This window comes from Oxyura jamaicensis, chromosome 6 (assembly GCF_011077185.1).
Source record: "Oxyura jamaicensis isolate SHBP4307 breed ruddy duck chromosome 6, BPBGC_Ojam_1.0, whole genome shotgun sequence".
Taxonomy (NCBI): domain Eukaryota; kingdom Metazoa; phylum Chordata; class Aves; order Anseriformes; family Anatidae; genus Oxyura; species Oxyura jamaicensis.
The window spans coordinates 1329319-1344002 of record NC_048898.1 but is presented as its reverse complement, the minus strand read 5'-3'; the positions used below and the strand labels follow the sequence as shown (position 1 = coordinate 1344002).

Genomic DNA, 14684 nt, shown 5'->3' with positions numbered 1-14684 from the left:
TCTGCCAGTTCCCAGAATGGAGTGACTTCATTTTTGGTAGCAATTTGTCCTACTTGTTATTTCTCCACTTGGCCAATTTGTAAATCCATTGAGGGCTGGGTTTTCTTCCAGTTTAGAGTATGGCTGAGGTGGGATCCCGTTAGAAGTACTCAAGGTCAAAAAGACATTATTCGGTGCTGCCCAGGTTCATAAGACTTATGTGACCATGATAACAGTTGAAAATCCTCTGTCACCCTTTTGTAGTGTCTCTGCGTGGAGGCAGTTTGTTCTTTCAGGTCCCTAAGAAAGATATTTTCCTGTTGCAGACTCTCTTCATGGACAGAAAATGCATCCCTTTGATTCTGGTGCCCATTGAGAATGTAGGAATGTCTTTGGGGATGTTTGTGTGTCCAGTGGAATACACAGAATAGAGTTAAGATAGGTTAAAGGCAAATTTTCCAGCTTGAATGGAATGTTATTCATTTCTCTGATTTGGAAATGTATGGGATATTATCAACTTAGAAATGATCTCATTAGAATACTCCATGTGCCTGATGGTGGTTTTTTTATTATTTTATTATTTCTCTGCCCTCTCTTAAAAAGCTTTTGAATGTGTAAATCGGCACAATCTTGGGGAATGCTTCCCTGGCTTTAGGGTAGAGGTGAGTAAGGGTCAGCTTACTAAAATAAAGGAGAGAAATGGAATGAGTTTTATAGCATGAAATCTGAAGTTAACAAATTTTCACTAGCAGCCTCAAGAGATTTGACTCAGCTCAAATCTAAAAATAAAACCCTTTTGTGACCATCTTTCCTAGAATTTAGATCTTTAGAGGGATTACAGGACACATGGCAGTGGTGGTGCCCTCGTTGGGAAGGGATTGGCAAGAGCCACAAACATCTTTCTGCCAGCCAGGATCTGCTAAGGATCTTAGCAGAAAATAGATTAATTGGAAGAGGCTTCAATTAAGAGACTGGATACGATGGAAGAGAGGTTGCAAAGTCAGAGATGGGCCCCCAGTTTTAAAACCTTAATTTAGTAATAAGGAATGCAAGTGAAAGGAGGAGACAGAAGAGCTGCAGCGTGCTCTGGTTGTGCTGGAGTAATTAATGCCAATGTACATGCACAGGAGATGCCATGCTCACCACCAGCGTATTTTGAACAGGTGACTACCTCATGTCCAAAAGTCCCAAACATGTAGCCTAATCCCTCACATTTGCATTCAGGCAAAATTGCTGGAAAACAAAAACGTGGTTTAGATATCGTCAGTGTAACAGCTGCCCTGTGTTCCTCATTGCCAGCTGGGGAAAATCTATGTATCTCTCAAGAGATGCTGATTTTTCCCTGTCCTGTACTCTGTAAGATTGATATGCAGAGAGAGATTCATACTTTTCTTTAGGACTCTTACATCTGATTACCTGACATCTTTATTAACCAGGAAAATGTCTTGTTAGACCAAAAAAAATGCGTGAATAGTAACTGCTTTGATATTTCCTCCCTTTATGCCAAACTCCTATAAAGCTTGGGGCCTCTTAGATAATACTACAGACTGAAATGATCAGCCTCGTTCTTCTTAATCTTTTATATGAAAGAAGGTTCGATTTATTAGAGCATTAAAAAGTTGAATCTAGAAAATTTGTCCTGCATATATTAGGTGGAAAATGCCCACCATTAAAAATAAAATACTTTGCCCGCGTGAATCTTTTGCGCAATGTATCATGTTCCATCATGGAGTAGAACGTGAACAGCTGAGTTACGAACCTTGTAAAACAGGGCTTGTCAAGAAAATGCTAACAGAATTTTTAAGAGAGACTTTTAAAATCTTGCAGAGATTTAATGCTGTCCTAGCTTAATGATGTCTTTGGCCCGCTAAAAGGATGTGTAACGTGCAGCAGTGACACCTAGTGTACAACAAAAGACTTAGAGTTCCATTTGTACTCGGTTTATAATCTTGCAAACCATCATCGCGGGTCTTCAGGCAGAGAAAAGGGCTTTTTGCTTAATTACCCAGAAAATGCTTTGTAGAAGAAATCAAGGAATCAGTTGTGAATATTAGTAGAGCACAGCAGTACAAAGGGGAACTGTTCTTAAAAATGCTTTGGGTTGGTTTTGTGAGACTGCAAGTCTGTGAGTAGTCACTGCTCCTCTTTGAAGCTGGTATCACAGAACTGGTACACAGCATTTTGCCATTTGGGATGGTTGCTCTGCGTGCCAGGAGATCCAGCTGGTAGATTACACACACAGATCAGTGTGTGTCCTCTCCGAAGTTAGAAAAAAGTGGGGATGAACGAATGCTATGAGAATTTATCAGTAAACGAATTTGTTTGAGAGGAAATCAATGGTAAGAAATGAACAGCCTTTAAGAAGTGGTCTTTTAGGAGTGTAATTTGTCTTGTGATCACCCAAATGAAATAAAAGCTATTTCAGACTTCCTTTGGACATCCGAGTTAATATGCAGAAATTGTTTCAGAATATTTTTTGTTGTTGCGTTGGTCTTTTTTTTCATCTGTGCTTTTCACAGCAATTTCTAGGAAAACCTCTGTACACGGACAGAGCAGGGATTTTGCTATAGCTTAGAGCCAGCAGGATCCTTGTCCATCCAAGTGGGTGCCTCCCACTGTGGTCTTTATGGCTGGAGTTCAGAGAAACTACTTGGCAGCTTGTGAAAGAGTCAGCCCTCACTTCCAAAGGAATCCAACGTTTTTTCTTTTCCTTTGGAAATTACAGTAATTTCTTAGTAGTTTTTCCAGATAAAAGTTTTCCATATCACCTGATTTTTAATATTGAGAGGAAGGTTAAAAAGGAACAAACAGGACAGATCACCAACCAAAAACATTAGCCTAAGAAACTAAGGAAAGTCCTTTAAAAAATAGGTGCTTCTAGTTTAGCATCAAGTTCAACTTGCGGCCAGACCAGTGTTTAGGGATATGTGCAGGAGGGTTAGTTAATCCTCTGCACTGAAGGAGAAAGCACAAAGCAAACTGTTGGCCATGCTGTTCTCTATGGCATGGAGAACTTTTTGCCCCTAGAAATGAGAATAAGCCTCAGCTCACCGCCCCTTTTCAGTGTTTGAACTGTGTTCTGGCATTAAGTACATTGGAGTTATCACTGACATGGGGATTATGGGGAATTACTGATATTCTTAAGCACATAAAGGAGAGGTATGTGCTTTATCAGAGCATAGTTATTAACCCAACTATGCAGTAATTCAAACACAGTTAATGAGGTTGGCTGTAATAGTTTTTGTTTGTTTGTTTGTTTTGTGGCACTGAAGGTTCCTTGATGGCAAACTGCTGGATATCAATAAAGAGTTCCAGCCGTACCTGGGACAGGGGGGACGCATCCTGGAGATCCGCACCCCAGACGTGGTAGCGAATGTCAAGAAGCAGGCGCAAGCCGTAGGCTACACGGAAGGTGCACTCCTCGCTCTGGCCGTCATTATCATCCTCTGCTGTATGCCGGCTATTTTAATTGTTATGGTCAGCTACAGACAGTAAGTATTCTGACTCCTTTTTGTAACAGCAATGCTGTAGTAAGGATGCTACATTTCTTAGCTGAGCTGCTTTGAAAACTTTCCTTTATTGCCAGTCTACATACAGGGAAATGCTTGTAACGTCCCTCCCATCACATTAGTTGGTTAAGGCTTAATGGGGGCTTTGCATGGAAAGAGGAGATGCACGGGAAGCACATCTTGTTATTCTTTCTTAAGTTGCGTTTCAGTAACTGTTCTGGAAGTCATGCTGAAACACAAGATCAAAAGCCAGACATCTGAAATGCAAGTGTAGATTAAAACTGAATTCCATGCCAAATAAATAAATAAATAAATAAAATAGTGCTGGTTAAATAAGTGAGTCAAAGATCAAATAGCATATTTCAGTCAAAATAAGAGGAGGACTCAACTGTTTTTTTGTTTAAATCCTAAAATATTCAGTTATATATTTTCTCTATCTGTGTGCTTCTTAATTGCAAATATTTAATGAAAGTTTGATTTTGTGCCATGCTAGTGCTATTCAAGTCAGCATAACCAGAAAGAACCTGCCTGATGTTTTCATTCACCTTTGATAGACTCAAGAGTTTTAAGTCATGAGGCTAGTACGCTAATTCAAGGGTCAACATTGCTCATTAGTTCCTATGAAATGGACTGTTTCAGGTCCACTAAAAATTCTTCAGCTTATTATGAAAGATTTCTAATTCTGTCTGCATGCTCAGAGCAAAAAAATATCAATCATTGCAAAACCAAAACCTAAAAACCTCCGTGCATCTTCCCCAGTAACAAGCTGTATTCAACTTGTGCATACATCCGTCTGTATCTCCATGCCCTTCTATCTCCATTTAGAAATCGATGAACTAGGTAGAATGCAATATGCCCTTATCGTGGGAAACCTTTTTTTCTGTAGGACCAGGCAGGATGGGGTTCCCAGAGCCATGGTGGATTTTTTTTTTTTTTTTTTTTTGATCGTGTTTGCTTTTAGAGAAATGCTTTGTTGTCTGCTCCTTTCATTACATCAAGGGCAGTGAAGTGGCAGTGCCTCTGCAGACTCCCACTGCAGTGTTGCAGCAGTCTGTGGGAGGAGAGGGCACAGACTAGCTGATGTGCACGTGTTGCTGTAGAGCACTCACAATTTGAATGCTGCAATAGGTGTATATAGTACAGCATTCCAGGTAGGATTTAAATGCTGCATTTTTCCTTTCTGCACTACCATTTGGAGTTAGGAAAGTACTATGTTAGATGATTCTGTGATCTGTTATTCATCATTGGAAAAGCTTATCCTACATGGACAAAATAGTAGCCTGCCTGAAAGCACTCTCCATGCTGACATCAGAAAAGTAGGCAAGAACAGCCATTTTCTAATGGCTACTGCAAGTTCTTTGGACTGCCTTTACACCCCAGTTTCTCCAAACAGTTTGGGTCAAAGCAAAAGGTCTTTTACAGGAGTCTGGAAGTGCTTGACAAACTACCAGTGGGATGGCAGCACATCTCAAAGCTGCTTTACATCTATCATTCATACGTAAAGTTAGCTTCCAGTGAAACACTCCTGAACCAGCCCAACCTACCACTAGTTGGTGATTACTGTTTTTATTATCCAAGTGGCCTGGTTCCCTAAGAAAGGTAACAGCAATATTTCTCCTTGGTGCCTGATAGATAATCAAAGGAGATTAACAGTAAGAGCTTTAAGTAATCTGTCTAACTTCATCAAAATCACGTTTTAGTTGTCCAGAAGTACGACTTGGAGTTGGTTTCAGAGCAGACCAATGTGAGTAAACTATACCTTTATGGAAAAGGTATCACTGAAGAGGACCAAAGAAAATAAAAGGCATTTTACTGTTAATAACTAGCAACAGCATTACAGCCTTTTCCTCCTCTTTGAAAGGAGCTTCAGTATTTTTCCTGATAACACTCTGGCAAAGGAGGTACTCGAGTCTGCCTCTGAGTGTAGAGATTATATTATATAAATCATATATTGTTTTATATTATTTTTATCATTAAATAAATAATAAAATTAACTGTCATAATCACAGCACATGTAATGGAAATTTTAAATATTTTCTCACTGATAAAACTTTTTATATGCAGTAGGTGCATTTTTCAGTGCTTTCCAGACCCATGATCAAGTTAACATTCAGAGGATTAATTTTACTTACTAAATTTTGTAAAAGTACTACTTAAATTAAATGAGTTATCTTCTAAGTATAAAATAACCACTGTCAAAGTGCAGTTCAATGCCTACATTTATTGCTTTTGTAAACAAGCCAGAAACTCATTATTCCTTGCTGTTATGTAGGGTCTTAGAAATACACTATTCAATGTAACCCCAGAAGCTAAGTATAAGTAATACACTATTAATCACAAAAAAAAAATGTCGTTTTCTTAATAGAAACTGAAAATAATACTCTTTCACTACTGAAGACATTTTCTGCAGCATTCTCAAAACATTTTAAAGGGAGAAAACAGTTATAAAAACACATCCCTAATAGTCTATTGGCTAATGAAATATGACAAGGTAGATCCTGTTTTTGTGTCTTTTTCTTTTCTGTCTGCATGTGTGGCAGGGACTTGTTTTCTGTAAGCCCAAAGCAATTTTCTCTGCTGTAATTCATGCTTATACTGACTGCAAAATTGTTTCAAGAGTATTGCAAATAGCAGCTAAACACTCACTGTTCAGCTCTGGAAATTACGATTCTTTAACATGTCATTAATTCTGTAATTTTATGTGTGGAATAATTAAGTAGCATCTAGTTTATTACTCCTATTAGTACCACTGTTTAGGACAATTGTTGCAAACAGAATTAATTTAACCTTCCATTTTATCTCCTCATCTTTTTTCTGCGTAACAAAATAGATTCAAAGAGTAAGTATTTATCTTCTGCTTTGTTTCTAAATGCTTGCACAGGAATTCTGAGGGCTTAGTCATGTTCAGTTTTAAAAGGATAACTGACAGCCAGTGAGACTTACTTCCTACACTTCGGTTTGTTTCTGAACGTCCTGTACGGCAAGGCTTTCGAGTGTTACGTGTATGGCCACCCAGGGGCTTTTATTATTGCACGCTAACATGCATTAAATATACCACTGTTCAGGACATAGCCTGTTTCCTGCAGAGGACAGAAAAAATATTAATCCATGTGTGGTATTCCTCAAGCAAGCAAATGCGTGTCAGGCTGGGGCGCAAATGAGGAACTATAGTTTTTATTTTCAAAGTAGAAAATAGAGTTGTGCATTTTTTCTTTCCGTTTGGTTTGTTTTGTTGCAGTGAATTTACCCCCTTTTTTTTTTAATCATAGGAAAAATGTTGAGACTGAAATTTAGCAGTCAACTGTAATGAGAAAAGAGTTGCAAGTGTTGAATTAAGCTTTGCCAGAGTTTTTTGCATTTAAAATTATAGTCTCTTGGCATTTGAATAAAATAGTCAAAGGAGCTTACTCTCTCTGCCGTTATCCCTGGGCAGCCAGTATAATAAACCTGCTGAGAGCAGTGTCAGAGCTAGCGCGTACATCATTGCCTGGAAGTGCTTGCTGCCAAGTGGCAGTGCTGGGCTCAGGAGGTATCTGTCCAGGGTGGGTGCTGAGATTCCCCTAAGAAAGAACAAATAATAGGGAGGTGCAAAAGACGGGTAAAAATTATGTTTATTTATTATATAAATACTTCTCTTTGAGGATGAGAGGCCGGAATGTTTTGAAAGCTGCAGGAAAAAAACACAGAAAAATTTTAATTTCAGCTTATGTTAGGGTATAGAGTGCTTCTAATTTGAGTGTATTTCTCCACCCTTCACGGCTTCCCGAAGGCGACAGGCTGAGTGCGCAAAGACTGCAAGAATCCAGATGGCCCTACCAGCCGGCAAACCAGCCAGCACCGCTGCCAACAACCTCTATGAAGAGCTTGGCGACAGCACCATGTAAGTGTTCTTTGCAATACATCAATATAATTGATAGTGACCAAAGCCATGATTCACTTTGCAGGGATACTACTTCCAGCAGTCAATGTCAAAAAAGCTTTTCGTCGTGAAGGGATGTTTCTCCAGCTGCTTGGGGTTCTCCAACATCTGGAAAATAAATAGAAGGTCTCTGTAAGGAGATAAAAATTTAACCTGCCAATGGGGATTTCTCTTAATGCACAGGGGAATCTTTAACAGGTTTTTAGTTGGCAAAATGCAAGGCATAACCAGATGTTTTTTCTAGAGCCTACAGCAGGCCATCGCTAAGAGGGGGAGCCAGGATGGCTCCTTTATAAAAATCCAGGCCAACATTTTCCAAAGCTGCTGACTAAATCCATCTAATAAAACTGCTGCACCAAAACCTCTTTTTTTTTTTTTTTTTTTTTTTTTTTCTTGTTGTCAATTTTAAAATTAAAACCATTTTGAAAATTAAATTTAAACATAAAGGAACTATCACATAGAGAAACGACTGGCAGTTCAATGGATATGTGTTTTACCTGTTAGATGCTTGTGATATAATAACATTGCAAAGATGCCTATCTTTTCATGCCTTTCTAAATATGAAGTTTATGGACTCCCAACAGCAATTTAACTCTCAATATGAGAACATTACAGCGGAGAAGAGCCAATTAATATTTGTGCTGTACTGGGGGTGTGGGGGTAAGGGTGTTGCTGATCAGCTTTCCAGACTTACTAATCAATGTTTATACTTTTAAAATGGGTAATGCTGAGGAGTACAGCAATAGTAATGTTTGGAGGCAGGGAGACAGAGCTGCTGATGTTGCTGAGGACTGCCAACTTCTGTACTTTCAGTCGGTATTTGTTTTGCTCAGAGTGTTGAAATGTTACAGATGCTGTGATTGAGTTTATTAAATGGTAAGGAAGTGTGACAATGCCTATCGCTGCTGCTTTACCTCTTAGCCATCTGAGAGCAGGCTCCGTGCTTGAAATTATACCAGAGCTTGAGCTTTCTTACGTAGATACAGGAGCTATACTTGAAGCAAGAATAGCTTCTCCTAACTGCTGGATTTCCTCCTATACCTTTTGCCTTTGTGAAGCGTTATTTCTGGGGCAGGAAGAGAGGAAAAAACTGTTTGACGATAGCATACAGTCACATCTTTGAATGTGAGCACTTTGATTGCAAACCAAATGGGATCACATCTGTACGCTTATGTGAAATGCCCTGCTGGATAGAATTCCTATTTCTTCTGCATTTACTAAATTCCTATTGAAACTAACAAATGACTTCTGCTGATTTTACTGGCAGTGATATAAAGCTGATTATCAGTGGGAATTGGATGTCCCAATGGATGAATTTGTGCTTTGTGCTCTGATGAATACCTTCTGCTAAAACCAGATCAAGCCTCATTATGCTGGGTTATTTTACCTGCAAATATTTTATTATTATTATTATTTATATTACCTTTTAGCACTGAAACATGTAGGTGCTAATTTATAGATTTGCAAAATTGAAATTTAGGCTTAGATTTATATTCATTTTGATAAATAATAGTTTTTCATAGCACCAAAAAAGATCCCATATTTAGAATACTTTCTCCCAGATGTCTTTGCATACAGCTATTATCCATCATGTTAAGGAACTGATCAAACATCTATGAGTAAAAATCTTTAAAAGTTAAATGAATACCCTTAGGATTAAAAAACAAACAAAAAATCCCACACATAATTCAATATAAATAAGTACAAATTACACGTTCTTTCTGTCAACTATTTGATTTCAAGGCACTGGTATAACATAGGAAATTACACTTTAGGAAATACCTTTTATTAAATTTTGACATGAAGTTTAGTAAAATATTTCCTGTCTGTAGTTGTCCTGAGACAGTCATCTTTCATTTGCAGTACTGCCTTGTGTCTTGTGTTCTTAATTTGGTGTTTATAGCAAATGAAATGAAACTAAGCTCTTCAGTTTTAAATCTACCTTGTCTCATAATTTTCATTTTTCTCTGTCTGGACACATAGGCATCAGTAAGTAAGCTCATTTCATTGTTTTAATATTCGTAGCTAGTAGAAATGCTAGTTTTCCTTACATTAGTTCCCATTAAACCTTGCAATCTTTTGTAATCTTTTGCAATCAAACTCATCTTTTATTTGTCCATTGATCAAGTACAGGAAAGACATTTACTGTGAAGTTTCAATACTTGTATTCCTCTTTATCCTTTTGTAGGAAGTAGAGATGAAGTATGATTGCTGAACTTGAATGGTATTATTTCTGAGGCCAAATACTCATACTAGGGTGAAAAAGAATTAAAACAATAAAATCCTTAAAATCCTGAGCACGCACACAGGATATTTGCTTTCTGGCCATGGACTTACGATATTAGAACTGGATGGAAGTAAAATCTTTTTTTAGTCAGCTATTTGTAATTCCTTGCTAGACAGGTACTCATCTTTCAGTATACAGAAGTAGGCTTCATACTGGCGAGCTGAAGTTTCTCATTGATTAAAATACTCATACATAAACAGAAGATTTCAGGATAACCTCATCTGTGAGAGAGCTCATATGAAGCAAGGAAGGAGCTAAGAAGCTTTTGAAATAATCCATTCCAGTAGCATAAAGGTTATGTCATCTTGCATGAGCTTTCTACTGGAGGGGGTCCTTCAAGTTCAGAATCATTTATTTCTCTCATCTCTAAATAGGTGGAGGATGCTTGACCAATCTTAAAGTATGCTGCTTGAGAATGAAGAGTTAGTTTATTATTAGTGTGAAATCAATTATTTTTCATACCAACTCTACACTAGAACAGTTATCTAAAGTATACGGTTATGTTCTGCCCAAAGGCATAATGATTTTTTGGAGAACTGTAGTGCCTCAGGAGGAGTTTATTCACTAATGTAACCCTCTGTGGCTTTGCTGGGAGGGTTCGCAAATGGGACAGTGAGCCCTGTATGCTGTACAATGGTCCTTCTCAATCCTTCTGGGTCCCTGTGACAAATGGGAGTTTCTCTCTGTGAGTCATCTCCCAGCCAAAACAAGAAAAAAAAATAAAAAGCAAATCTATTCTAGTATTAACAGTGAACATTCAGGGGATTTTTATGTATGAGTTATTAAATTATGTTTCCAGTTTTTCTAGGGAATGTTTAACCACTAGAGGTTAAGTTTCCAGTAATTTAGATAAAGTAATATTTTCAGATCTATAATATATATATATATATATAAGGGGGGAGGGGGTGTCAAAAAATAGTAATAATTTTAAAAGGAAATAAAAAATATCTGCATAATGGGGCAATCTGTTCAAGAGGTCTAATACAGCTTCTTCCAACATTCATGTCAAAATGGAAAATATTGTTATTTTTTTCCACTATTCCCTTTTTTTTAAAAAAAAAAAAAAAGTTAAAAGAATATGACTCAAATTTTGTAAAAATAAGAATTTTTAACTCAAATTTTTGGAAAACTCTTACACAGCTCAAGAGACTCTAAAATAGTGTTAGTTGTAATTTTTAGTGTAAATGTCATTACTCTCATGCTATATTTTAGCTGCAGTTGCTTAAGGCAAGGGGAAGGTTTTCAATGAGGCATTCCATGCATGGGGTAGCCGCAAAGTATCTTTTCCTAATGGCAAAGGCAGTGAAGTTCCAATTGAATTGCACAAAAGCAGTAATGTTAATGCTGTCTTTACTCCCCACTCTACCATAATGTCCCCTTACACCATCATATTCTTCCCTATAGCTTGTCTTGCTGATATACTTAAAATTCCACAGAGAGCTTTTAGAGTAGGTATCATTTTTAGGACTGTTTTCTTTCATCTCTATACTAGACAGGGATCTGTTTAGGTACAATAAAATAAAACTGTATATGGCAGTGATGGGAATGCATTTTGATGCAGTCTCATCTGAATGAGGGGGGAATCATCTCTTTGAAAGTATCAAGTGCTTCACTTTTAGCTGTATCTGGAGTTGGCCAGTATCCTAAATTTTTCATAGTTGGGGGGAAATGAGTTTATTTTCAGTCTCAGGTAAGCATTATTTAAAATAGGGCTCTAGGGGCACTCTTTTCTAGCAGGCGTTTGGGGATACTGATTTTTAAAGTACTGATTATCTTAAAGTCTGCTCAGTAGTGTTTGGTATTAAAAGTCCTTGAGGAAGGTAGGTTAATGAGTCACTCAGAGGTGCTAGGTAAATTCCAGAAAATGGTGAGACATCCTACTTTTGGACTAGAAGTTAAATGTAATCTAACTACAGGGGCTTGTCGCTTGGCTAATATGATGCAGAGATGAAATTGGTACACATACTGATAGTTCTGCATCAATAGATGAATCATAAATGCAAGAATTAATGCCTGTAAAAATCAGTCTCAGAACGGTCAGAGTGCAACATGCATCTCACCTGACTGGCTTCTGGTCCCACTGGCCTGCACCTTGCAGCTCCGAGCTTTGGATGTGCCTCGGGCACCTCCGACTGCCCCTGTGGCCATGGTTTCAGGTTGACTGTCGGCTTAGAGAGCTGTTCTAGTTTTACAGCTGACCTGTGGCCACTCCTCAACAGACAATGCAGGCACACTTAAAGGCTCCCTAACTGTACACATTTTTATAGAATTGCAGAGGTTTGATGCGCAATTATTATAAAACAGAATACTCACGGGAATTTTTAAGGTGGACTGGTGTTGGCTGTGTGCTGTATGGCACAGTGCCACTGCTGTGTCGGTGATGGAAACAAACATACAAACAGTATACATACCGTGATTCCATATTATCTCACAGTATAGATATAGATCTCACTGTATAGATAGCAATAGTACGTAATACTGATGTTTTGTATCACTTGGAAGACAGGGTACAGTACTGACCCTGATACTTTTGAAATCTACGCCTTTGAAGAAGTCAACAATTTTTGAACTTGCTGAGTAGCTAAAATCTTACAGTTTCTCTTCCTCCTAAAGTCATTCTCCCCTAAAGAACACGTGGAAGTAAATGTCTTGCCCAGTAGTCCAGTAGATTTGTGTGTGTGTGTGTGTTGGGTAGTAGTAGTAGTAGTTTGCTGGAAGTATTGTTATGTCTCTGATTCATATCACAAATTCTTTTTTTCTCTCTCATAAAAATCGATGTCCATGCATGTTTCCTTACATGTGATTATCTTCTTTTCTTTCAAGTCTTTTTCTTCTCTACCATTTCCAACAAAGCAGGGGAAAAAAATCAGTCTTAGAAGAAGGAGATCGTCAGAGAGTTATAAGCAGCTTTGCTTCCCGTGCTATTGAGGCTCACAAGCAATCTAATATCAATGGATCATTGAACAATAATCTCCCCAAATCTTCAAGTAACATTACATTTTTATCTGATGAGAACCCATTAACTACTCAAAACCCATTGTATGTGGAAGGTGTCACTCAGAGTCCTGCTGCTGCTGGGTTACTACGGAAAAGAAACGACGCCCTAGATACTCTTTCTCCTATGCACTTAGTCTTGAGAGATGCCTCCTTGGGAGGCAGTCACCGTGCGTGGACGGTACCAGCTCACGTTACCAAAAGACACGTGCCTGGTTCTCTGAGCAGGCCGGTTATCATGGACCCCGTTCAGTGGCAACAGGAAAGACTCAAAGCAGAGAATGAAGGAACTGAAAATCAGCCTAGCAGAGATGATCTTAGCAGTCCACTATTTCAAATAATAAGTGGCCCCAAGTTAACTGTAAAAGAGAAAGCAAGACAATTTGAGCAGCAGGCTTTGCAGGAAATGAAGCAAGTGAAATCTCCTGACATGAAATCCATCCGTTCACCAACACACAGCAGCTGTTTCCAAGAAAGAGAGAACGTGCTAGAGCAGTCTCCTAAAACTGTGGTTGCTTCTCCTTGCCTTCGCTCTTCTCCTCTGTCCTCTCCAACACCTTGTGCTGAAGTAGTTGAGCCTGAGCCTTCCACGGTCCCCTCTGTAATCATCACTCACCACGACTATCCTGAAGAACTTTCTCCTCCACCAACTCGGAAGCCAACTCCTCCGTCTTTTAGGATAAAGAAATCAGTTTGCCAAAGTTTTCTAGCTCCTCAGACCAAAGGAGAAGTTGCAGAAAGCATTCCAGATCCACCTAAAATTCCCCCACCCCCACCTCCACTGCTGCCACCTCCACCTCCATCCCCCCCTCTGTTGCCACCACATCCTCCAGCTCTGCCCCCCGTGTCTCTTTCTTCATCTCTTCTTAGCACCCAGCACCTCTCCCCTGCAAAGCATTCAAAACCCTCTGCCAAACAGCCAGCTGTACCGCCACCGGCCCCAGTGCCAGAGCCACCTCCCCGTAGGGAGCTGAAAGGTATTCTTAAAAACATTCAGAATTTAGCAGCGATTGAAAAGTCCGTGGCCAACATGTACAGCCAAATAGACAAAAACCACGCTCTGCCCAAGCACATTTCTAAGCTCAAACCGGTTGCAACACCAGAGCTGCCAACTCCAGAGGCAGTGGCTGAGCACAACCAGCAGAACGGCAGCTTGAGCTGTGTTGTGGAGGAGCTTGAGAAACGCTTTCCATCCCAGTCGACAGCACTGTAATGTTTTCGGTTGGATGTTTTCTGCATGTTACCTTTTGAGTGAGATGACTCTAATGCAGCACATGGTATCTGCCTCAGACTCTCCACAAATTCAGACTTTTTCCTTTTCTCCTCTGTATATCACTACTTAGTCCTAATCCCAAAACTGAGACTTTGTCTTACCTGTTTCCTCAGAAATTTGTAATGTATAATTTTACAAGTGGTTCTCAACACTACATTGTACTGCTCTATGACATTGGTTCTTGGTTCTCTTTTTTTACCTGAAATTCTTGGGGAAAACTGTCCATTTGCACCCAAGGATCAGCCATAGGTGGCAGAGAGCTTGATACTGCTTTATGTTAAGCAGCCTTCACTGTAGCTAATACCACCAAGCAGAGCAATTTTTCTGCGTCTGTAATGGGAATCCCTTGCTTTGCCCGTGAAATGTACCACCTGGGAGGAATCTTACTGTCAAATATCGGATGTCAAAGAAAGCAAGTGCTGATAGTAAGCAGGCTCAGCACAGTGATCCACAGTTATTACAGTAATTCATCTTTTTATTGCGTGGGAGATGACGCAGTGCTCTGTTATGCTGGCTTGCTTTCTTTCAGCTCACATTTGCATCTCCTAAGTCAGAAAAAGGTTTTTCTCTTGATTTGTCAGTAAACCCGGCTGTTTTCCCTAATGTCACTTACATGCCTTCCATTGCTTTTTATATATATATATTGTAACTGCATGTTTAAAGTTTTTATTTTGTAAACGATTTAATGTACAAAGCATTTTTTTTATTTTGCATGTTCATGTT

At 39.0% G+C, this 14684-nt stretch overlaps 1 protein-coding gene across 10 annotated transcripts in view; it reads left to right on the top strand.

The window, feature by feature from the left end:
- PCDH15 (protocadherin related 15) overlaps positions 1-14684 on the top strand; it is a 721430-nt gene that overhangs the window by 690882 nt on the left and 15864 nt on the right. For 7 of the 10 annotated variants that reach the window (XM_035329710.1, XM_035329709.1, XM_035329711.1 and 4 more), the window contains 3 exons: positions 3252-3470; positions 6319-6327; positions 7258-7368. In XM_035329710.1, the coding sequence (XP_035185601.1) occupies positions 3252-3470; positions 6319-6327; positions 7258-7368 (339 nt within the window). The remainder of the gene's footprint in view (positions 1-3251; positions 3471-6318; positions 6328-7257; positions 7369-14684) is intronic. The other 3 variants (XM_035329721.1, XM_035329717.1, XM_035329714.1) reach the window with 1 other exon arrangement.